Below are 24,297 nucleotides of genomic sequence, written 5' to 3' on the forward strand. Positions count from 1 at the left end.
ATATGCATAGTGGAACACTGACTGATGACTTGGCAGCAATGTCTCCAGTTCTCAACTCCAGCCGCTGAGAAATTGCTGCTCTTAGCTAAAGAATTCTCTTGTGTTCATAGAGCCCCAGAGTATGACTGCATTTCGATTGCTCCTTCACAGCACACTCAGCAGTGCTTACGACAAATCTGCCATCACCTCAAATCATCGAATGCGTATGTGCGTACACCCGTCGCCGAAGTAAACTGGGCCACTAATTAAACTAAAAGTAAGCTTCACCGTATTAGGCGCAGCCACCAGTGAGCTATTTGCCCTGGAATGATGCAATGATGAGGGCAGTGGGCGGCAAAGTTTATAACCCAGAAATAGAACACTAACGATCGAGAGACAGACGCCCTTAGCTAGCTAGGCCTTATCTTCCACTAGTTAACCCTGGCACTAAACAAACTAATCAAAAAGCGAGCGCCCTACGCCGGCCTTTCGCCGGGAGCCAGTAGCCTCCCGCGACTCGCCGGCATAAATACCTCACCTCTCCTCGTCAACCCACACCACCACATACAGAGCTTAGCTCAGAGAGCATTTGCCCATTGCACGCTCAGTCGCTCACACAACGCTTCTGCCATGGCCAAGGACCTCGAGGCGGCGCCAGGGGGCGGGGACTACGCGCCCAAGGACTACTCGGACCCGCCGCCAGCGCCGCTCTTCGACGCGGAGGAGCTGACCAAGTGGTCCCTGTACCGGGCGGTGATCGCCGAGTTCGTGGCCACGCTCCTCTTCCTCTACATCACGGTGGCCACTGTGATCGGGTACAAGCACCAGTCGGACCCCAACGCGACCCCCGCCGACGCGGCGTGCAGCGGCGTCGGCATCCTCGGCATCGCGTGGGCGTTCGGCGGCATGATCTTCGTGCTCGTCTACTGCACCGCCGGCGTGTCGGGCGGGCACATCAACCCGGCCGTGACGTTCGGCCTGTTCCTGGCGCGCAAGGTGTCGCTGGTACGCGCCGTGCTCTACATCGTGGCGCAGTGCCTGGGCGCCATCTGCGGCGTGGGGCTCGTCAAGGGGTTCCAGAGCGCCTTCTACGTGCGCTACGGTGGCGGCGCCAACGAGCTCAGCTCGGGATACACCAAGGGCACCGGCCTCGCTGCCGAGATCATTGGCACCTTCGTGCTGGTCTACACCGTCTTCTCAGCTACCGACCCCAAGCGCAGTGCCCGTGACTCCCATGTCCCCGTAAGTATTCCTCGTGCACTCATATCTGTGAATTCTCCAGTGCTCTTCAGCGATCATAACATGGATGTTGCAACGTTTCTTTTGTTCAGGTGCTGGCTCCTCTGCCAATCGGCTTCGCGGTGTTCATGGTCCACTTGGCCACCATCCCCATCACTGGTACCGGCATCAACCCGGCCAGGAGCCTGGGAGCTGCTGTGATCTACAACAAGGAGAAGGCCTGGGATGACCACGTACGTACCGCCGCTACTGCCCCATATCTCTTAATTCATATCATATAGCTCACATGTCACAGAAGTTACAGGATGTTGGTCACGATTGCTTTTTTTAAGCAGTGGTCACAATCACTTGAAGTCTAAAACTTAAATAACTAGACAGAACTTTTGTGGTGTTCCTTGTAGTACATAAGTTTACAAGTAGCAGTCAGAATTCAGAACAGATAGATTATCTTATCGAACGGCTCGGGATAATGATCACTTAATCAAACTCGTCGTACACTGATTAAAATTGAATTGTACTACTCGAGTATGACATCTGCAAACAACACTATCTGCAACAATACACGCAGCCAAATCTCTTCGCACCTACCATCCAACTAAGCGAGAAACTATATGGCTCTATCATCTATAGAGTACCCTAATCAGGGATATCTTTCTCTATATTCCCATAGTTTTGTAGAGGGAGCAGTTAGATTCAATTCTCTTTGCGATATCTGACATGTGTGGTCATGCTTTGTTGCAGTGGATCTTCTGGGTGGGGCCATTCATCGGCGCTGCCATCGCCGCCGCCTACCACCAGTACGTCCTGAGGGCCAGCGCCACCAAGCTCGGCTCCTCTGCCTCCTTCAACAGGGGCTAGATCGACCGACCGGCCGCCGTCTCGATGATCGGAGGCACTGAACTGTAGATATATCAGAGGACAGAGGGGCCTCCAGTGTTCTGCTGTTCGGGCCCTGAATTGTGCTGGTCGTACGCGCGTCTGTATCTTCCTGAGGTCCCCGCTTTTGCTGCTTGTTTTTCTACCGATCGAGTGTGTTTCTGTTTACAGTTTACTTCCATGTACCTATCTATGAATGATGATGTATGCATCTGGAGTCTGGGTAACCAGGGAAAGAAAATGAAATGCAGTGTGAACGTACGGTTCGATTTGTGAACTATTTGCACTTTTTTTGCATTTTAATCTGCAGCATTGGCTCGGGCTGCCTATCAGCAAATTTGATACTAGCAACTCCGCTCTCTAGCACCTATAAGCCGTTTTGGGGACTGAGACAGAAAAAAAACTCCAACGAGGCAACGAGAGCCCAAAAATAGGGGGCCCTAAAATTACCTGAAAGCTCACACTGCAACTCTGCAAGACGCTCTCCCCAAGAGGCAACACCCCACATTGAACCGTTATGATGTGGCTTGCATTTCTGTGCGCCTCAAAAAGAAAAGGTCCCACTAGTTTCATGCCGATTGTTGATGCTCCAGACGCAGGTGACGAACAAGACCGGCGACCGGCGTTACGCAATGCCACGGCGGTCTCCAGCGGTCGGCAGAGCTGGCACTAGTGTGGCCATGGGATGGCGGCGGTATATAGCCTGTCATTGCACAGATTTGGGCAGCTGTGCCGAGATCTAGGCGGCAGCCTGGTGGGCCTGATTTGGGCATTCCTAGATGCTCACAGTGGGTGACTTGCTGGGTGTGGGGGGGGAGTTGCGCGGCCATCGTGCACATCACCCTTTGAGGCCATGCCCCCTTCGCCCTTCAGATGTGCAGGATCTAGGCCACGTGAGTATAGATTTGACACGGTCCCCGCTGTCGCTCCGAGGGGTGCATTCACCTGCTGGTGCGAGGCCTTGGATGTGGGGAGGTGGCCCTAGAAGGTGGTTGTGTGTCCATCTATTCAGCGAGTGGCATGGCGGTGGTGATGGCTCCCTCTTTGGATCATCACCCTCTTGGGGCGTCGGGACCTTAGGTATACATGGATGTGTCTTGTCGTCATGTGCGGACAAGTTTGGATCCTGCCTCGAAACCCCCTCGGCTCCAGCTCGGGTGTTTTCTATCGTATACCCATGACTTTGTCATTACCATGTATAATCCTCATTGTCTGTCGGCAAAATCGACGATCCATGATAAGAGGGCGGGTGGTCCTCTCCGGTGACAGCCTGGTGTGTGTGTGTGGTGCGTTGATGTCTGGTGGTTTCTCAAGAAGGCGTGGTGTCACATCTAGTCGATAGTCAGCTGCCTCTTGGGGTGTGGCTTCTCTTGTTTTTTCTTAAAATCTTTACTTGTTTTATAAGAGAGTTCTTTTATCAATGTGTATCGATTTAATCGTGTGGGTTTAATCGATTTAATCGTGTGGATTTAATCGATTTAATCGTCTGGATTTAATCGATTTTTTTTCAACTGCATTTCCCCTTTTAATTTTGGATCTAGGGTTCATGTTGAAATTGGGGAAATTTGCATAATATGAAGCATTGCGGCCATTTCGAGTGGATTGGTGCATATATTCGTAGGATTGAAAAGGAGGACATGTTTACGATCGGTGCCATTACGGGGTGCAGAGATTTAGGACCCGATTTGGGGGACAGTGCAGAGTTTGGGCAGTGCAGATGATGAACTGAAAGGGAAATTGAAGAAAATAAATAACAAGCTAAATAAAATGATGGATTTGAAGAAGCAGTCCAACATGATGGCTGGAGCATTTTATTGTTGTATCGTTGCTCTGTTTTTATTTTATTTGCAGCAGAAATGGTTGTATCATGTAAGTGGGATTTGTTAGTGCTAAGTTCAGTTTAGGCAGTGAATGAAATTGTAGAAAATGATTAATTTGAATAAGTAGTGCAGTTTGTGTTTGAATGAAATGGTAGAATATAAGAACCAACCTGAGGTTGGTTGGTTAGGAGGATGGTTGTATCCCCAGCCCACCAGAGTTCAAACCCCAGGTTTGACATCTGTGTGTCTCATATAAGGCGAAATATTCATTCAGTGGGAGGCGACGTTCCCATCGACAGCGAGACGCCTGTGGTGACTTCGTCAAATTCAAGATCCAATCCGCCGGCTCAGTCTTCCGGAGGTGCTCATAGGGATAGGGTGTGCGTGTGTGCGTTCATAGGGATGAGTGTATGCGCGTGTATGTGAGCGTCTGCGTTTGTACTGTTTTTCTCAAAAAACAAATGCTAGAATATTTGAATTTAGGTTTTCAGTTCTTCAGTTTGGATTTGGAAAGGAACACATGCATACAGAGACTTATCTATGCCAGCCCATGTGGTAAAATAGATGTTGGGCCCAAATTAAAACAAGGCCAATCCAACCAACACCCCGTGCCATTTTGGACTAAAATGTTTTGGGCTGAATGTTCTTGTTGGTTTTGGGCTCTGTTTGTTGACTAATATGTTTTCTGGTTTGGCAATATGAATTGTGGTTAGTTTTACAGTAAAAAAATATTAGGGCATGTTGTTGTTTCTTTGTGTACTGCACGATCCAAAAAAGACTGATATAGCACAAACTATAAAATATAGATAGATAGGGGTAGATATTACCAACCTTATATAGGAAATTCATCACATACACGATACAAACACACACAACAAACCATGGTCCCACAAACCCCACAACAAGACATATATAATAAAAGCACTAATGAAACTAGAAAAATAATAAAACATGAGACAACGTTGTCGTCCCTCCTTGGATCCTCCTTGGCTTGCTCCTCCTTCGCTCCTCTACTCCTCCTCCTCATCGCTGACGGGGCCGTCAATGTGGAAGCGGTAGGGGAGGCAGTGCATGCTGAAACGGTTGGGAAAGATGACGTGGAAGTTGGTGTAGATATTGTATGTAGTGAAAGCGATAAACTCGCAACCACACCAGAACACCTGCCCGAGGGGGTGGTGCGCGTCGAAGGGGTTCATGAAGTGTATGAAGAGGCTTATCCCATGGTTGCTCTTGCCGTCTAAGTGGGACTCGATCATGTACATGGGCGGCGAGCCTAGAGGGAGGTTGAGGTGGCGGTAGCCCTGCGAGAGGAAGAACTCGGCCAGCGCCCTGGCGCCCCTCCACCTCGATATCGTCCAAATGCGCAGCTCGTTCTACACGATGACAACCCGCCGGGAACTCCTGCTCGCGCACAGTGGCCGGGAGACGGTAGGATGGGCCTAAGAACTGCATGGTGGCGGCTAGGGTTTGGTGTTGGGGGCTAGGGCACGGATGCGGTGGCAGATGGAGGGAAGGAGAAGAGTGTGTGAGATTTGTGAGAGAAGAGGAAGAGGAGGTGCCCTTATATACGAGGGAGTTAGGGCGGGGAGTTATGGGTGGAGCGTGAGAGAGAAGAGGAAGTAGTGGTGCCCGTAGTGGTGAGTGGACCGTTTCCTCTTCTGGTGCGTGCAATTAACGAAACATTGGACAACGAGACCGCGCGTGACTGTAAGGCTTACACATAAAATGACAGTTCAAAACATGCTTTGAGTTTCACTTTAAAGAGAAATGCACAAATGGCACTTGAAAAAAGAAATGCTAGCAAAACTAGAAAAGAAAGACGGTGGCAAATTTCTAGTTTCACTTCAAAGAAAAATTGCATACATGACACTTGAAAGGAGAAATGGAAGCAAAACTTGAAAATAAAGATGGTAGAAAATTTCAATTTAAAGAAAAATGCAGAAATGACCCCTTAAAAAGAAGATGGTAGCAAAATTCACTAGAAAAATGCACACAAATTTCACTTTTAAAAAAAATGCATACATGACACTTGAAAAAGACAAATGCAAGCAAAACTTGAGAAGAAAGTGATAAGGGGTGGCCCGATCTTCTCGGTAAGCAACGGTGGTGATGATGATCACGGGGTGATAGCAGCGGAGGAACACGATGAAGTAGTGGATGATAACTTGTATGATGCAACGAGATCTCTCGATTGGTCCCTGTCGCCAATGCAACAGCTCTCAACCCTGCAAGATATTCGCAACTCCACACACTTGCGCAAGTAGCCGCCGACCACAAAGCAGTAAGTTGCAACCTTCTAATTCCCAATGGAACAGCAGATTACACAAGACTTACAGATCTACACAATATCAAGCAATATGGTGTAGGGATTCAATAGTTTTGCATAGCAAACAACTAAGAACTAGGATTTATCTTAAACGTGGTCTAAAGCAACTTTGGGGCGTCCTATGGACTTATATAGGCGTCCAGGACGACCTCAGGTCGAAAAAGTACGAAAATAACCGACCCAGAATAGATCTAGTCGAGACAGACTCGGACTCGACCGGTCTGGAATCCGGTTGACCGGGCCTGGGACCGGATGGTCCGGTTTGGATCGGGTCTGGGACCGGGTGGAAACCGGACTAGGCGTCCAGGCACCCTGGATGTTGGCCCGGTTGGCACAAGTGCAAAACCCGGTTTTGACCGGGCCGATCCGGCAGGGAATCCGGCCGACCGGGGCTGGGACCGGGTGGCCCGGTGCCACGGCCGGTCCGACCGGCCCTGACGCCAGCCTGAAGACGTCTTCCTCTCGCGCATGCCTCCCGATCCTCCCTCGCGCATCCATGGGATGTCTTCATGTCCAGCTCCATGTCCAGCTTCACGTCCATCTTCTGGTCCAGCTGCTCCTCTCCTCCTCGTGCGATGCTTGCTCCCTCCTCATACCTGATCATACATAAGTAATAGGACTTAGGCAGTATAAAGTTCTCATCGATCAAAGTATCACTTAGGAACAAGTTCACCTGTTGTTTAAGTAGCTTCACACGAGCTCGTGTCATTGGTCCAATCCTAACTTCATTGGACTTGAGCTTCACAACATGATCATCTTCTTGTAATGACGGGGGTAGTAGTGAGGTAGGGATGTCCTCATCAGAAAGATGGTAGGAAATTTCAATTTAAAGAAAAATGCAGACATGACCCCTTAAAAAGAAGATGCTAGCAAAATTCACTTGAAAAATGCGCACAAATTTCATTTTAAAAAAATGCACAAATTACCGTGATACCAAAACCGATTCCACGCTGCTTGATGGCACGCTGAGACGATGGCAAGGTGCTGAAACGGTTGTTGGCGGGCTGGTTGGCACACATGAAAAGGTGGTGATCTGCTCGAGTGCTTGGCACGCGCGAAATTCAATAGCCCGTATATGACGTTGCATGGCACATGCATGTAAAGGTGGTGAGCTAATCGAGGGCTGCACCATGCAGAGGCAAGCCTAGACGGGCCAGTTGGAGTAGCTTTGACGCGCGAGACGGCCCAACGTTTATTTCTCTGTCTCCGCCAAGCCGTATGCGAGCGACCAATGACGTTGAAGAACACGGGCTTCCGGGGATCGCTCGCAAAACCTTCTAGTAGTCTAGATCGCACGGCGTAAGTTAAGTCGAGTACGGCGACGAACGGTGTACGCTGCGAATAGAGAAACCCACAGATCGGGTGGGGAATCCTTCTAGTAGAACAGATCGCACAGACGGGGTTGGTCGTTAGGGTTATATCGACGGTTCACATTGCTCGTTAGGGTTAGCCTAGTCAACGAACGGGGTTTTGGCTTGTCAACATTGTTTTCAAAAGTTTTCCATTTGCAATAGCTTCATTTGGGAGTGAGGAAGAAGGATACATGCTTACTTTTTCATTTTCATGTTTTAAACTTGTTTAAATGTTGGTCAAACCTAGGATTTGACCAAGATTCAAATGGGCATAAAAAATTAAAAAATAAAATGCCAAATCAAATAGTCTTCTTATGTCATATAGTAAGCATTCAAGTTGATAAATAACGTCTAGACACATGGAAACCTAAAATTCATGTATCTAGCCCTAACGCTAAACTTTGTCGTATGAAGTTAAGCATGAAGAGAAGTGGTTTTAGGTTTCAAACATGAAAATTTTAAAAACCTCTTAAAAGCTTCATTTTGGAGTGACTAAGAAGGATCCAAACTTACTTTTTCATTTTCATGTTTTAAACTTGTTTAAATGTTGGTCAAACCTAGAATTTGACCAAGATTCAAATGGGCATAAAAAATAAAAAAAACCAAAAAAAAAAACAAAGCACATAGTCTTCTTATGTCATATAGTAAGCATTCAAGTTGATAAACAAGGTCTACACATATTCAAACTAGAAATAACATGTATTGATGGCCCACAAGTATAGGGGGTGTATCGTAGTACTTTCGATAAATAAGAGTGCCGAACCCAACGAGGAGCAGAAGGTGTTGACGAGCAGTTTCAATCAAGGATTCACTTTAAACACTATCAAACATGTTTGCAGGGGTGTTTGGTATTGCAGATAAATACAGTACGAGTAAATAAAAGAGAATAATAATAATTGCAGCGAGTGGCCCAATCCTTTTTAGAGCAAAGGACAAGCCGGTTGTTGTACTTATAATGACTAAACGTCCTGAGGACACACGGGAATTTCGTCATGTGCTTTCGCTTCACACAACTATAATGGTTTGGTAAGTGTCGTGTGGGTGAACCTATGCTAATGCACTACCTCGTACTTGGACTAATACGTACTTGTGATTATACCTCTTGCAAGCATCCGCAACTACAAGAAAGTAATTAAGATAAATCTAACCACAGACTTAAACTTTGAGATCCTACACTCCCTCATGCACCGGTTTCCTAACAGGGGTTTGGGTTTCTATCTCTCCCGCAATCCCACAATTAGTAGCCGAATACACGATCATTCCCCTAGGCTCTAAAGGTGAAGTATCATGTAGTCGATGTTCACATGATACCACTAGAAGAATAGCACCACAACTTAAATATCAAATCGTTGCATATTACTCAACATAGTTCCACTACTAACAGCATGACTTCTCCCATGTCCTTAAGAACTAAAGGAACTACTCAGGAGACATCATATGGATCATAATCAGATGTGATATAATGATGAATAACAATCTGGACATAAACCTTAATTCAATGATTTCACTCAATAGCATCAACTATAAGGAGTAATCAACACTGGGAAAGTTTCCCCTATGAACTAGACAAATATCAAACCCAAGATGTTACAGCGGGACGGCGTGGAGACGGCGGTGATGATGGTGGTGGTGGAGATGACGGTGATGATGATCCCGATGAAGTCCAGCTCGATGGAGGTGACGATGGCGACAATTTCCTTGCAATGCCTATGTCTTGCTATTACATGGACTCTCTCATTCATGCAATGCCCATTCATCTATCTTTGTGCATACAGTATTTTAATTCTGCTGTCTACTGCAATCATCGCTACTGCTATTTTTATTTCACTACTGTTGTTACTTCACTACTCCCACTGCCATAAAACTGTTACTACTGATAAACAATTGCGAGCAAGTCTATTTTCAGGTGCAGGTGAATTGACAACTGACTTGTTAAAGCTTGTAAATATTCTTTGGCTCCCCTTGTGCCGAGTCAATAAATTTGGGTTTTATTTCCCTCGAAGACTGTTGCGATCCCCTATACTTGTGGGTCATCAGCCATTCTTCAGCATCTTATACCATTTCGCAGCTCTTCCCTTAAGTGATAAAGAGAATAATTTCCTCTTAATCTGGTCCATTGAGATAACTTCACACTTGAACAACTCACATAATTCATGTATAAAGAGTAAATGATCACCCGGATGGACAGATCCATCTCCAAAATAGTTGTTATTCATAACACGTTCAACAATTTTCATAGGTATTTTAAAAGGATCCAATTGAGCCCGCGGTGGTTCATCTACTACTGTAACAGTGGTAGTAGTAATTCTAAATAGAGAGTCAAACAGATACGCCTCCATAATGAAATAAAGCAGTAGGAGACAAAAATAAAAACAACACTTACATTAAAATTTACCTTTACCAATTCCACTCTTCAATAGCGCTTCACTCCCCAGCAACGGCGCCAGAAAATAGTCTTGATGACCCACAAGTATAGGGGGTGTATCGTAGTACTTTCGATAAATAAGAGTGTCAAACCCAACGAGGATGAGAAGGTGTTGACGAGCAGTTTCAATCAAGGATTCACTGTAAACACTAGCAAACATGTTTACAGGGGTGTTTGGTATTGCAGATAAATATAGTACGAGTAAATAAAAGACAATAATAGCAATTGCAGCGAGTGGCCCAATCCTTTTTAGAGGAAAGGACAAGCCGGTTTTTGTATTTATGATGACTAAATGTTCCTGAGGACACACGGGAATTTCATCATGTGCTTTCGCTTCACATAGCTAAATAATCTTCAATGGTTTGGTAAGTGTTGTGTGGGTGAACCTATGCTAACGCACTACCCCATACTTGGACTAATACATACTTGTGATTATACCTCTTGCAAGTATCTGCAACTACAAGAAAGTAATTAAGGTAAATCTAACCACAACCTTAAACTTTGAGATCCTACACTCCCTCGTGCACTGGTTTCCTAACGGGGGTTTGGGTTTCTGTCGCTCCCGCAACCCCACAATTAGTAGCCAAATACACGATGCATTCCCCTAGGCCCATAAAGGTGAAGTATCATGTAGTCGACGTTGACATGATACCACTAGAAAAATAGCACTACAACTTAAATATCAAATCATTGCATATTACTCAACATGGTTCCAACACTAACAACATGACTTCTCCAATGTCCTCAAGAACTAAACGAATTACACACGAGACATCATATGGATCATAATCAGAGGTGATATAATGATGAATAACAATCTGGACATAAACCTTAATTCAATGATTTCACTCAATAGCATCAACTACAAGGAGTAATCAACACATACTGGGAAAGTTTTCCCTATGAACTAGACAAGTATCAAACCCAAGATGTTACAGCGGGACGGCGTGGAGACGACGGTGATGATGGTACTGGTGGTGGAGATGATGGTGATGATGATCCCGATGAAGTCTAGCTCGATGGCGGTGACGATGGCGACAATTTCCCCCCTCCGGGAAGGAATTTCCCCTGCAGAATTCTGCCGACCGAAGAGCTTTTATTTATCTCTGGTTCTCCGCCCCATAGCGGCGGCAGAATATTTCTCTGGTCGCTCTCCTGGTCTTAGGTTTCTCGAGGGGTTGAAATACGCGAAAGGGCAACGTCAGAGGTGGGCATGGCGCTCAGACCATGCCTAGGTGGAATGACATAAGTATTACCTCTAGATATAAAATATATCTATGAATAACAATAAATTATGATATAAAATAGTGATGCAAATTGGACGTATCATGTACCTACCCCTAAACCTAAACTCTGTCGTATGAAGTCAAGAATGAAGAGAAGTGGCTTTGGGTTTCAAACATGGAAAATTGAAAAACCTCCCAAAAGCTTCATTTTGGAGTGATTAAGAAGGATCCAGACTTACTTTTTCATTTTCATGTTTTGAACTTGTTTAAATGTTGGTCAAACCTAGGGTTTGAACAAGATTCAAATGGGCATAAAAAATTCAAAAAAAAAATGAAAAACCAAAGGACATAGTCTTCTTATATCATATAGTAAGCATTCAAATTAATTTTGGTTGATTTTGACTAGGTGGGAAAAACTTACTTACAAATAGGGTCGTTTACCCTCACTTGGAGCCCTGTTTGAACACATCTTTCATGAAAATGATGAAAATGAGTTTACTCCACAAATGACAAGTTATCATTACAAATAGCATCACACAAATAAGAGTAATAAGTTTTCATTTCAGAACACAAGTACCAAATTATTACAACAACAAAGTCTATTTCTTTTGCTTCTTCTTACAACTTGATTTCTTCTCTTTCTTACCACTTGCTTTCATCTCCTTCTCAGCTTCTACAACACACAACATGTTGATGCTCCTCCTTTTCTTACCATAACCATATGGCCTCCCCACAGCATGTCCAAATACCTGCTTCACCTGCTGCAACTCCTCCTCAACAACATCTGGTTCAGTTTGTACAACTAGGTCCAGAATAGGTTGAGTTGGTACTGAATAAGTTTACTCCAAAGCCTCCACAGAAAATTCAGAGAGGGGAGCAAGTTCAGTTTGCTCCAAAGCAATGTCAGTTTTCTGCACCGCAAATTCAGATAGTGGAGCAAGTTCAGTTTGCTCCAAAGCAATGTCAGTTTCCTCCACAACAAGTTCAGATAGTGGATCAAGTTCAGTTTGCTCCAAAGCAATGTCAATTTTCTCCAAAGCAAGTTCAGTTTGCTCCACATCAGCACCAAACAATATCTGCTTAGTTTTCGTCTTTCTAAAGCCATTGACTCTAGCTTTTTTCATTGGCCAACATTATTCAACAACAAGAGGTGGGGCTTTTCCTGTACGCTTGGTCCTAAAAATAAAGCATATCACTTTTTAGATACTGAAACAAGCAGCAACATCAAAAATTTGCAAAAAACATAAACATACTTTTCCTTTTGAGGAGTGTAACGACATTTGGTTGGACCAATTTTGTGCCCAAGTTCCTCACACAACTTGCACCTGTTCTTGTCACCCTTTTGAGCCCTTTTAGGCTTTTCATTATTTTCCTTTTCCCCCTTCTTACTACTACCACCTTTCTCAAACCAAGCTTTGAATCTGCTCTGTTTGGGCCTCCCCTCCTTTCTTCTAGTGATTGGGGGTCACAATATAAATTCTATCTCCATTTCAGGCCACTGAGATTCACTACAAGAAAAGTTCTGATAGACAACGTCTCAAAATCGTCCGCTAAGGGGTATTTTTCGTCGCCTATGGGCCTAACCCGATGATATGGGTTCTGTTGTCGAAACTGCGTCAGGCAAAGTCCTACGACGATTTTTTCGGTCCGTCGCGCTTGGGCGCCCTTCCGCCACGGAAAATCGGACCGTTGCAGAAGTGTTTTCGGGAGCCCGTTGATTGCTGACGTCATGCAACCGACACGTGCGTACGCCGTTAACTGGCAGTTAACGGCGTTAACCGCTGAAACCCCGTGGTAGATGGTAGGCCCACACGAGGCCTGCCACGTCTTAAGCGGGCCGACCCATTAAGTTTGCGGGCCGGGCCAGCTGACTTAGTTTGACCGGTCAACTATATAGCTGGGCTGGTCCATTAGTTACGTGGGCCGGGCCTAACCTCTAAGGTTGACTGGTCAAAAGATTAATGGGCCAGCCCACTAAGCATGTGGGCCGGGCCGAATGCACTCGTTTGACCGGTCAACAGGCAAAAGGGCCGGCCCACAAAACATGTGGGACCCACTTTCATGTTATCGGGCCGGCCCATTTACCATGTGGGGTCCACCTTAAAGCAAGTGGGCCGGCCCAAGAAGTTATTGGGCCGGCCCAATTAGCATGTGGGTCCCACTTTCCTGCTATCGGGCCGGCCCATTTAGTACGTGGGGTCCACATTAGATCAAATGGGCCGGCCCACCAAGCCAGTGGGCTGGGCCAAAAGCACAGGTGGGTCCCACTTTCCTGTTAATGGGCCAGCCCATTTAGTATGTGGGGTCCACCATATAGCAAGTGGGCCGGCCCAACAAGATAGTGGGCCGGGCCAAAAACACAGGTGGGTCCCACTTTCCAGTTAAAGGGCCGACCCATTTAGTATGTGGGGTCCACCATATAGCACGTGGGCCGGCCCAACACGCTAGTGGGTCGGGCCAAAAACACAGGTGGGTCCCTCTTTCCTCTTAAAGGGCCGGCCCATTTAGTATGTGGGGTCCACCATGTAGCAAGTGGGCCGGCCCAACAAGATAGTGGGCCGGGCCAAAAGCACAGGTGGGTCCCACTTTCCTGTTAAAGGGCCGGCCCATTTAGTATGTAGGGTCCACCTTATAGCAAGTGGGCCGACCCAACAAGATAGTGGGCCGGGCCAAAACACGAGTGGGTCCCACTTTCCTCTTAAAGGGCCGGCCCATTTAGTATGTGGGATCCACCACAAAAGCAATTGGCTGGCCCAACTAGTTAGTGGGCCGGCCCAGTAGTGGGTGGGGTCCACCTTAAAGCAAGTGGGCCGGCCCAATTAGAGTGTGGGGTCCACCGTAAATCAAGTGGGCTGGCCCAATAAGTAAGTGGGCCAGCCCGTTTAGTTGCTGTTTATATGCCGGCATAATAGGCGCTTTAGGATTTTGCGGGCCGGCACATATGTGATTTCGGTTAATTGGGCCGTTTAAGGGATGGTAATTCGTGTTTTAGATACTGAGAATATTTACGCACCAATGATTTCTGTCGGATAGCCTCACTTACCACAAGCAACAAAGAAAAAATGCGCGAAAGAACTATAAAAACTAACTAAATATTACATCAGCTGCACGGCTTTGAAAAAATATTACAGAACCCAGAGAAATTGAATGGTAATTAAACCTAGCAATACAATGAAGCGATCCGGCAATCTTTTAAGTTGTCCATGCAGCACCTATATCTGAAACAAAGACATTACAAGTTAAGACAACAACAATGGAAAGGCAAAGACACTACAATATTGTTTGCCAAAGAATTTGGAACTCATCATTTCGTCGTTATAACAAGATCATTGTAATGCGCACAATAAGCAAACAAATAGTGCATGCCGCATACCAACAGCCAATATAACAGAGCATGTTAGAATGAAACAGTAGACTTACTACTGTCGAGTCCCATGCAAACCAACATGTTCAGGGAGTACAAAATTGGCATGAACAACATAGTAGCAGGCTATAAATTTTGTAACAACGACTGAGCAAGATGAAGTTATGATGGCTACATCTACAGAGCAGGGAATGTAAACCAAAAATAGAAGTTACGATGGCAAAAGCTAAAGAGGAGGGAATGTGAACCAACATGTGCCAAGTGCAATTACTTCATTTTGGCCGTGAACTAAATAATACTCCTGAACTTATAGTGAAGGGGATGCAAATCAAGATGTTTCGGGATGTAAACTTGTAATGAGTAACACATAGAGGATAGTTAATGCTGGAGCTTAGGATGAACCAGATACAGAATATAGTGGGATCACCTATGAACTTGTATAAGAGGGAATGCAAACCAATATGTTCAACATTCCATATGTGAGCGTCATGCCAAGTCAGAGAAACAAGTCAATAATGCAGCTTTTGAAGAACAAGATGGCACGCAAAATTATTATCTAGTAGTATGACAAGTATATTTGTACTACAGGCTAGATAGCAGAGTGATAGCATGCCAAACTAAGTCCTTACTTTGTTAGCTTACAATGAACTAGATACAAAACAATGTCATCACCTGTAGTACAGGGAATGCAAGCCAACATGTTCATGGAGTAAAAAATTGGCGCAAACAACATAGTAGCAGGCCATAAGTTTTGTAACAACGACTGAGCAAGATAAAGTTATGATGGCTAGATCTACACAGCAGGGAATGTAAACCAAATATAGAAGTTACGATGCCAAAAGCTATAGAGCAGGGAATGCGAACCAACATGTGCAATTACTTAAAATTGGCCATGAACTAAATAATAGCAGGATGTTACTATAATAGCTAGGAATAAAACAGATAGGAGTTATAATGGCATCACTCATAAACTTGTAGATAAGGGAAACAAACCAATTTGTTTCGGGATATAAAGTTGTAATGAGCAACACATATAGGCAGTTACTTTGTTAGCTTACGACGAAGTAGATAGAAATAACAATGGCATCACCTGTAGTACAGGGAATACAAACCAACATGTTCAGGGAGAACAAGATTGGCATGAACAAAATAGTAGCAGCCTATAATTTTTGTAACAACGACTGAGCAAGATAGAAGTTATGATGGCTACATCTACAGAGCAGGGAATGCAAACCAAAATGTTCAATCGCTTAAAGTTAGCAATGAAGTAAAAAATAGCAAGGTATTACGGTCATAGCTAGGAATGAACTAAAAGAGCTTCAGACAAACAAGCATCTGAACCCAGAACATGGCGCTAATACAAGGGACTTACATTAGGAGAAGCACTCTGTGGGAGTCACAGCAGATCTTCCTGGGGTTGATAGATCCGGTGATGAAGTACGCTACATGTGCTACTTGGGGTTGGAGAGACGGCCATTACACTTCATGGTTACTCATCTCATCTGCAAAAACGTAACGGCGCGTCGTTAGCACAAACAGGTTCCCCCAAGAGTAAATAAGAACTTGCACGCAAGCAATAGAAAAGCGACAGTAGAAGAGTTTAGATCATGCACGGCGCCGGTGAAGCAGATCCGGTTCATGCATAGCGGTGTCGGTGAGCAAGATCGGATGCGGTGGACGACGGATCCGGCGAAGCGGCTCCGGTGGGGTGGACGATACCGAAGCTGAAGCGACTGCGGTAGACTACTGGATGAGCATATGGTTTCGAGGTTCGGCGGGGATGATCCGGTCCGGTTGATGACGGCGTCGATGAAGCGGCTCCGGCAGGCAGCCGGATGACGAGGATCGCAAGGGCTCGGGTAGGCCAGGGAAGTCCGGCGGGGATGTTCCGGTGCGGTGGTCGTGGAGGTGGGAGAGAGGGACTTGGGAAGTTCCGGTGGGTGGTCTGAGGGAAATGAATTTTTTTTGGGAGGGTTTCCGGGCTAGGGAGGTGGTGATCCAAAAAATGACGGGCATACCCCCCCACCAACCGACTTTGCTGTCATCTCCACAGGGGTAGAATGGGAATTTGAAAGCGTGTGAAATTTTTGTATTTTGTGGGCGGGAAGATTTGCCGCTATGAGATTTTGAATTTGGCTATCGTCCAAGTATAATGATAAAAAATTGTGACACCGTACTAGTACCTCTGTTCAAGGCCGAGTGCAAAATCAAATCATCATAACAGTAAATAACGGTCACTACCATGATCATGTTCTATCTCTGAAATTAGCGTATCCGCTAGATCTTGCAAAGTATAATGATAAAAATAATTGTGAGACCGTACTAGTACTTCTCTTCTAGGCCGAGTGCAACAGCAAATCATCATCACGTTGAAAATTTGTTACCATGATCATGATCTATCTCTAAAATTGGCGCATCCACTATATCTTGCAAAGTATAATGATAAAGAATTTGTGAGATGGTACTTCTGTTCAAGCCCGAGTGCAACATCAAATCATCATCACGTTGAAAATTTGTTACCATGATCATGATCTATCTCTAAATTTGGCGCATCCGGTAAATTTTGCAAAGTATAATGATAAAGAAATTGTGAGACAGTAGTAGTACTTCTGTTCAAGGTCGAGTGCAACATCAAATCATCATCACGTTGAAAATTTGTTACCATGATCATGATCTACCTCTGAAAATGGGCGCATCCGCTAAAACTTGCAAAGTATAATGATACAAAATTGTGAGACCGTACTAGTACTTATGTTCAAGGTCGAGTGCAACATCAAATCATCATTACATTGAAAAGTGTGTTACCATGATCATTATCTATCTCTGAATTTGGCGCATCCGCTAAATCTCGCAAAGTATAATGATAAAAAAATTGTGAGAATGTACTAGTACTTATGTTCAAGGCCGAGTGCAGGATCAAATCATCATCACGTTGAAATTTGTTACAACGATCATGCCATATCTCTAAAATTGGCGCATCCGCTAAATCTCGCAAAGTATAATGATAAAAAAATTGTGAGATTGTACTAGTACTTATGTTCAAGGCCGAGTGCAGGATCAAATCATCATCATGTTGAAAATTGTTACAACGATCATGACATATCTCTGAAATTGGCGCATCCGCTAAATCTTGCATGTGGCGCATCTCATTGCGGAGCAATAGGCCAGTGCTATCAAGGTTGAGGCGTCAGTAGCGTCATCGGGCTCTCCTCTTTTGAAAGATCTTCTACATGGCGCGGCGCACCGCCTGTCGAGAAGCAGTCACATGTGATACCGAGGTGGAGACGTCGCCGGCATCCTCGAGGCGCGACCGCACTTCTACGAGCCAGCATCGACTCAAGGTATGAATCCTTGCGTTGTCGCGCCCTTCTTCCGATGAAGTGGGGTGCCTTAGATTTATTATTCTTCTCTTACGATTATTTCGAGCCAAACATGTGTGCTCTTTCTCTGAATATATTGCTTGAAAAGCTAACCAAGTTACTTAAATTCACTTCATTCTTAATCTTGCGTGCTAATTTTGTTATTTTTGCTGACAGTGGTGCGCGCAAGGAGATTTATTTGTGGGTGTGCTGAGCTGTTAGGCAGTGACGGACGCAGCAAAGAATTGGAGGGGGGCACACCCCCAAAAAAAAATTTGCGCCATCAAAATTGTGAAAAACGTTTGCCAAATGAACAATATATAAGGCTCTGTTGGGATGTTTATATTGGGAGACTTGTCATTGCGTTTAGTTGAATGTTGATAACCTAGGATATTGAGATTGAATGCCAATATTTCTGTTTGGATATTTAGATATTTAGAAGCTCGACTTAATATGGAGGGTGAATGCCAAAATAGTCGGATCAACTTTGAAATTCTGAAAAACTAAGAAACAATGTGTACAACACAAGGAGCTCGGTGGAACCACGCGCTAGGGTTTCCGTCTCGCCGCCGCCGCTCCGGCCGCCGGCGGGGCGAGCGCCGCGTGTCCGCGTTTTTGAGATCGTCCACAACCACCTCAACATTTTGCTACATATATGCAACTCAGTGAGGAAAATATCTTCAGTACTTTACATTTTTGTGACATACAACAAGCACCCATTTTCTGAACATCGATTCATTATTTTAGGAATTATTAAAAACTAAACTTTTCAATGTGGGGAGAATAGCTGAATATGGGCAATTTTAAGTTTTGAACACTTAACACTAACACACAGTATAGCACATGGAAATAGAAACAGAGAATGGGGAGGCGAAAGCGGATACTGGACGTGGACCTGCTAGAGCGCAGTGGTGTGGAGGCCGGCGGGAAGAGCCGGGGAAGGTGTACAATGGCGGTCGGCGGCTAGCGCTGCGGCGGCCGAGCCCCAGCCCGCTTCTTTTTGAGCGTCGAGCGGCGGCCATCCGCAAGCCTCAGAAGTGCAGAGGGAGTCCAGAAAGGGGGCAGTGACGAGCGGATAGGCTAACAGGCGGGCGACAGCCCCGGACGGGAGAGAGCGTAGAGGGCGAAGCGAGAGATTGGCGGCGGCGCGGCGGGGAATTGTGTGGTCGCTCACCTGGTCTCTCGTCGATCCTTGATACGAGACAGGCTTATTGGGCCTTTTTCAGCACTTAAATTAGGTGTATCAAAAACGTTTTCAACAATTCTGGGTGCCCCCCCCCCGCTGCGTGCGCCCATGCTGTTAGGCCTAAGTCGAAATCCTCAGCTAAACGAGGCCTCAGCTTAACACATAAAAAGGTGTTCAATCTCGCCCACAATGTCCTCTTCTTTCCTCTTCCTTTATTGGAACTTGTTTTGCAGACAAGGAAAGTGGCACATGTAATGTGAGAAAAACCCTCTTAGCCAAAATCAGCTACGAGCAAGATTTTCTGTATTGTAGATGCCCCAATTAACTCTCATCCCCAATGTAGTCTTTTTTTTATGTCAGTATAGACTTCTTTACATGGCATGCATTTGCCTAATGAGCAGCATTGTATTGCCATTCTAGCCAACCTGATCGATATGTCAAGCTTCATGCAGGAGATGCCATGTTTAATTTACTCCCTCACTCCGATCCATATTTCTTGGTGTGAAATGAATGTGAATCAAAGGGAGTACTTTTCTTAGATAGTACTATACCAGTTCAAAAAAAAGTACTACTCCTACTACATCACAAATGCATCAAAAGAGTACTACATCACAAGACCACCACGGTTGTACTAGTAGAGTTTAATGCTGAACTTCCAAAGGGAATAAGATTACACATATGAACTTTAAACAGGACCAGGAGCATGAGGGCCAGCAACAGGGGCGTTGACCGGGAACAAGCCAGGCAAGACGTAATTCTGGAGGAAGAGGCCATATGCTGCGTGCTTGGCCTTGGTTGCAGGGCGGTGCTTCCCCGATGTACTTAGGCCTACACCCGTCGCATGCTGGATCAGGCTGCGGATGTCCTTCTGGAGGATTTTGCCACAGAATGGGCAAAATAGCTCCCCGCGCATGCGGAAACGAATTTCACCACCCTTCAGCCGCTTCAGAACGTAGCGGCTCTTCTGGTCCCTGCATTCCTTGTTGTCGTCCATGTCATCAGAATATTCCTGTGAATTATAAAGTACATAATAATCAGGTGTTTAATGACAGATCGAATAAATACTGCACTATCATAAGCAAACCTTAGAAACCCTAAAATTAAATGTGTAGAACAAGTAAATGGCAGAAGAAATCATACTAAATCACGAGAAAACCCTATGAATAGCAATGAACATAAGCCACAACAATTGCAAGTCCACTAAGTATGAACACATAAATTAATTATATGACTAATCAAGCCAACTACATGGCAGATTAGTCGAAATTAAACTAGAATCTGACCGTACGAACCGTAGAATCAAGTACGTCTACAAGAACAAGGTAGGAGATCAAATCAATCAAGAACCAGGTTCGTGCAAACCACGTGAACAGTAATATGACACAAAGAGGATTGGGACAGTTTCGGTAAAAGAGCAGTACCTCCTCGTCGTCACCCTCGACATCCTCCTGGAACTGAACGTTTGGGCCGAAATCGTCGAAGGGGTCGAGGTCCGCGTCCAGCACCGGGTCTAGGAAGACCTCGCCGTGGTGGCCTGCAACGCCTTGCAGATCTTCGGCGGGAGCAACGGCGTTGCTATCCACCTTCTCCTCGACGGCCAGGATGCCCGTTTCGACCGAGGTCGAAGAATCAGACAAGCAGAGGAGACGAGCGGCCTGGGTGCCCGGTGAAGCCTCACCCTCCGCGACGGCCACTACCGCAGAGGAATCCTCTATGCGAGCGGCCGCCGATTGCTCCGCCTCGTACGCAAGACCTGTCTTCATGCTGCTGCGGTTGGAAACGAGGAAGTCGATGCCTCGGAGGTGCGGTGAGTTGATGGGGGTTTTTCACAGTGTGGGGGAGGGGAGAGGACGAGCTCGCGAGAGACGATGAGGCCGATTATTTTATAGCCTCTGACTCTCTGTATCGAGTTGTGGACGCGTGGAGTCGTGCATGTACTCGATTTTCCACTTTCTGAGAAACGTGTACAACCTTTTTTTCTTGGACCATTTAACTTCATGTGGGGCTCATGTATACCAATACTTCTAAACGTCATAAGTAATTCACAATCATTTAGAAAAATATGAGACCTTAACATTTTATTGTTTGTGTCAGATATTGTCCATGAAAAATAACATCCTTCAAAAAATAAATCCCCTATGCCAATCCGGCCATGCCCGTCTACTCCAACTAGCTTCCTCGAGTAATTTGTCACCTTACATTCTTAAAATGAACCAAAATTTGGCACATGGGCAACATGTGGAAAATGATGTTACCATTCTCTCTTCCCATTTTTGTTTGAATTTTTCAAAATTTTCATGCCCTAACGGAAAAAATGTATGTTCCTTCTATGAAGCATGTATCAAATGGCATTACCAAAACCTGGGGGTGGCGGGGCACATGGTGGTGTGATGATACATCACATTTGGACCACACAACACAATTTGGACCAACAAAAAAATTCAACCACCCTACACAAACCCTGGTCAAAACTAGTTTGACCAATATTACAAAAGTTGTACATAATTCAGAAACCGTCAGAAATATACGAAGCATTCCGGAGTCAATACTGAAGACAAAGCAATTATGCCAAAAGACGAAGGCAGGGGAGGAACAGGTCTTGCTATATTGCACAGCAAAGCCAAATTTAACTTTTCATTGATTGCAAAATTCTGGCTGCAATTAGCACACCCTGGTCTCCTGATGTCGCAATAGTTGGCTGCTGGGAGCGGAGACACTCGACTTCCTTCTTCAACTTATCGCACTCTGTGCGAACTTTCAAGTACTTCGTCTCGAAATATTGCGCATGTTCAGCATGCAACTCCACTTCCTGTCGAAAACTTTCACAGTCACAGTTGCAATCACACTGACCAGCCTTGTCAGTGACCACACTCATCGGTGGCTGGGCGCGTAGTTCCTTGACTTCCTTCTTCAACTTCTTCACTCAGCGACAACGTCTGAGTACCGTTTATCAAAATAAGATTGCACGGAACGGGCATTCTCCTCCGACATGGCACGATCTAAAATGCACCTGCCCACGAGGTGGCGGATTTTCTTATGAAGGATGGTGTTGTGGCCCTTGATCTGGTCCAAGCCACGGAGAATCGTGTTATCACATCTGCATTGCAAATTCAACAACAATGAAGTATGCGAGTGCAGATGAGGGGAGAAATAAACAAATGGAGTGCCAACCTCTTCAATATGCACGAGAGCTGCAAAGTCCTTGTCCATAGGAACCTCTTCAACGATGGAACCGCCATTCTGGAAGAAAGACAGTTAAGTAGTTGGATCGGCATCCGGCAAGGAGGCGATGAAAGCTGCGGCACGGCAATGGAAACATACACGGCCGAAGATGCATACACGCGCACCGGCTGCTCCTCTCCAGGAGGCGAGCATTCGTCTCTGATTCTGCATTCAGGATACCAAACCTATGCATGTTCTGGCCCTTGATCTCGGCGGCTGTCGCCGATAATCTCATAATCCCTTCCTGTATTGAAAAATTCACCAGTAACGAATCAGGGATCCTTTTTCATTCACAGGATAGGAAAATCATAATATTAGGAAAAGCATAGGATTTTGTATACATTAGAGTGGGTGTATGCGCTATTTTATGGGCTATTTGGAATGTACAAAATGAATTAGTGTTTAATAAACCTAAATCTCATCCCTTCTTGCAGGTTATCCCTATGATTATTCACTAGATCCGTATGTTTCTTATCTCCCGCCCAAGGATCAGCAGGATATCATGGAGTCTGGGTGCAACTGACTAGAGACGACCGCACGGGATTTTTACGACGGGGTGGCTGGCAGTTTCCTCATAGAATTACTTACTGATGTGTTTTTGCCTTTTTGGCACCCGCTGTTTTCTATGTTTCGTTGGTGGATCTTTGTGTCGACTCTAGCTGATCCGTGAGAAGTTGTCATAATTTGTGTATGAACTGAAGAAAGCAATAAAGCAGCCATATACATCATTTTGATGCAGAGGCTGTGGTATGTCCCCCATTTGAAAAAGGAACAAACATAGGATTGAGATGTCATGGCTAGTTGAATTAATGTTTTATTCCTATATTATTCGCACTACTAGATTCCTATAGGATTAGTTCCTATAGGATATGTTCCTATAAATCAAACAACTAATGTAGGAAAAAATCCCATAGGATCTAAATGCTACACAATTCTTATAGGAGTCCTACGAATTAAAGAAGCCCTCATGCAGTACGGAGATGAAGAGGAAGAAAAAAAGCAATGGATATATATTATATAGTGCATACATTATTAATGCTCTTGAGAGCTAACAAGTGCTCATCAAACAACGGGTCCTCGATAGCTAAGTACGAAGTGGATCCTGCGGTAGAAAGCACGAGCCTGGAACCGTCGGCCCTGGAAGATGATAGCCGGTTTAGTTGGCACCGCCTGCCAGCAAGGAGTCAACGAAAATCCGGCATGGCGATGGAAACATACCCAGGAGCTTCGTACCCACCAGGTTGGCGAGAAACGAGCGATTTCTCAACTTGGGTAGGAATGGCGCTAAAACCAGCCGCCATGGAAGAAAGATGGTTAAATTGTTTGATCCGCTAGCCAGCCAGAAGGCAGAGAAACTTCGGCATGGCGATGGAAACATACCGGGGAGCTTCGTACCCACCATCTTGGCGAAACACGGGCGATTTCTCGGCATCGGTAGGAAGGGCGACACTTGAACGGGCGACCCTGGAAGAAAGACGGTCAAATAGCTGGTTCTCCCGGGTAAAAAAAATAGTTGGATCTGTTTGCCTTGCTGTAATCTGCGTTCATGGGAGCAAAGAAAGCACATGGCGATAAAAACCTACCAGGACTCTTGCTGGATTACTCTGCCCTGACCCAACAAGCCCGAAGCAGACTGAGCTTGCGATGGAAGCGTAGACATGCCTGTCCACCAGCGCCGCTGGTACACTTTCAAAGTCGGAGTTTGCAGGACTTTCAGCGGGATGGATTTCACCGCGGATTTAGTCTCAGACACCAACGCCTCCTTCCTCTTCTTACTCTTCTTCATGTTCTTCTTAGACAACTTGTTGAACGAGGGATGAATCGCTGGAGGAAGAAGGAAGGGACAAGCAGGTGGGGATAGAAGGGGTCGGTGTAGAGCTCTCCGGGGAGGGTTCCCCGGGGAGGAGGATGAAACTGGAACGA

At 45.5% G+C, this 24,297-nt stretch overlaps 1 protein-coding gene across 1 annotated transcript; it reads left to right on the forward strand.

Annotated features, from left to right (window-relative positions):
• The first annotated feature begins 502 nt into the window (after positions 1–502).
• LOC127335626 (aquaporin PIP2-5) lies at positions 503–2,374 on the forward strand. Its single transcript, XM_051362345.2, has 3 exons — positions 503–1,221; positions 1,311–1,451; positions 1,960–2,374. The coding sequence occupies exons 1-3, from the start codon at positions 610–612 to the stop codon at positions 2,074–2,076; spliced, it is 870 nt and encodes a 289-aa protein (XP_051218305.1). The 5' UTR covers positions 503–609; the 3' UTR covers positions 2,077–2,374.
• The last annotated feature ends 21,923 nt before the right edge of the window (positions 2,375–24,297 follow it).

This window comes from Lolium perenne, chromosome 2, assembly GCF_019359855.2.
Source record: "Lolium perenne isolate Kyuss_39 chromosome 2, Kyuss_2.0, whole genome shotgun sequence".
Lineage (NCBI taxonomy): Eukaryota > Viridiplantae > Streptophyta > Magnoliopsida > Poales > Poaceae > Lolium > Lolium perenne.

Excerpts from the sequence above, each read along its gene's own strand:
- LOC127335626 (XM_051362345.2), top strand. The coding sequence starts at position 610 with ATGGCCAAGGACCTCGAGGCGGCGCCAGGGGGCGGGGACTACGCGCCC. Across the intron at positions 1,222-1,310 it reads CCCGTGACTCCCATGTCCCC|GTGCTGGCTCCTCTGCCAAT; the intron begins GTAAGTATTCCT and ends TCTTTTGTTCAG. Across the intron at positions 1,452-1,959 it reads AGAAGGCCTGGGATGACCAC|TGGATCTTCTGGGTGGGGCC; the intron begins GTACGTACCGCC and ends GCTTTGTTGCAG.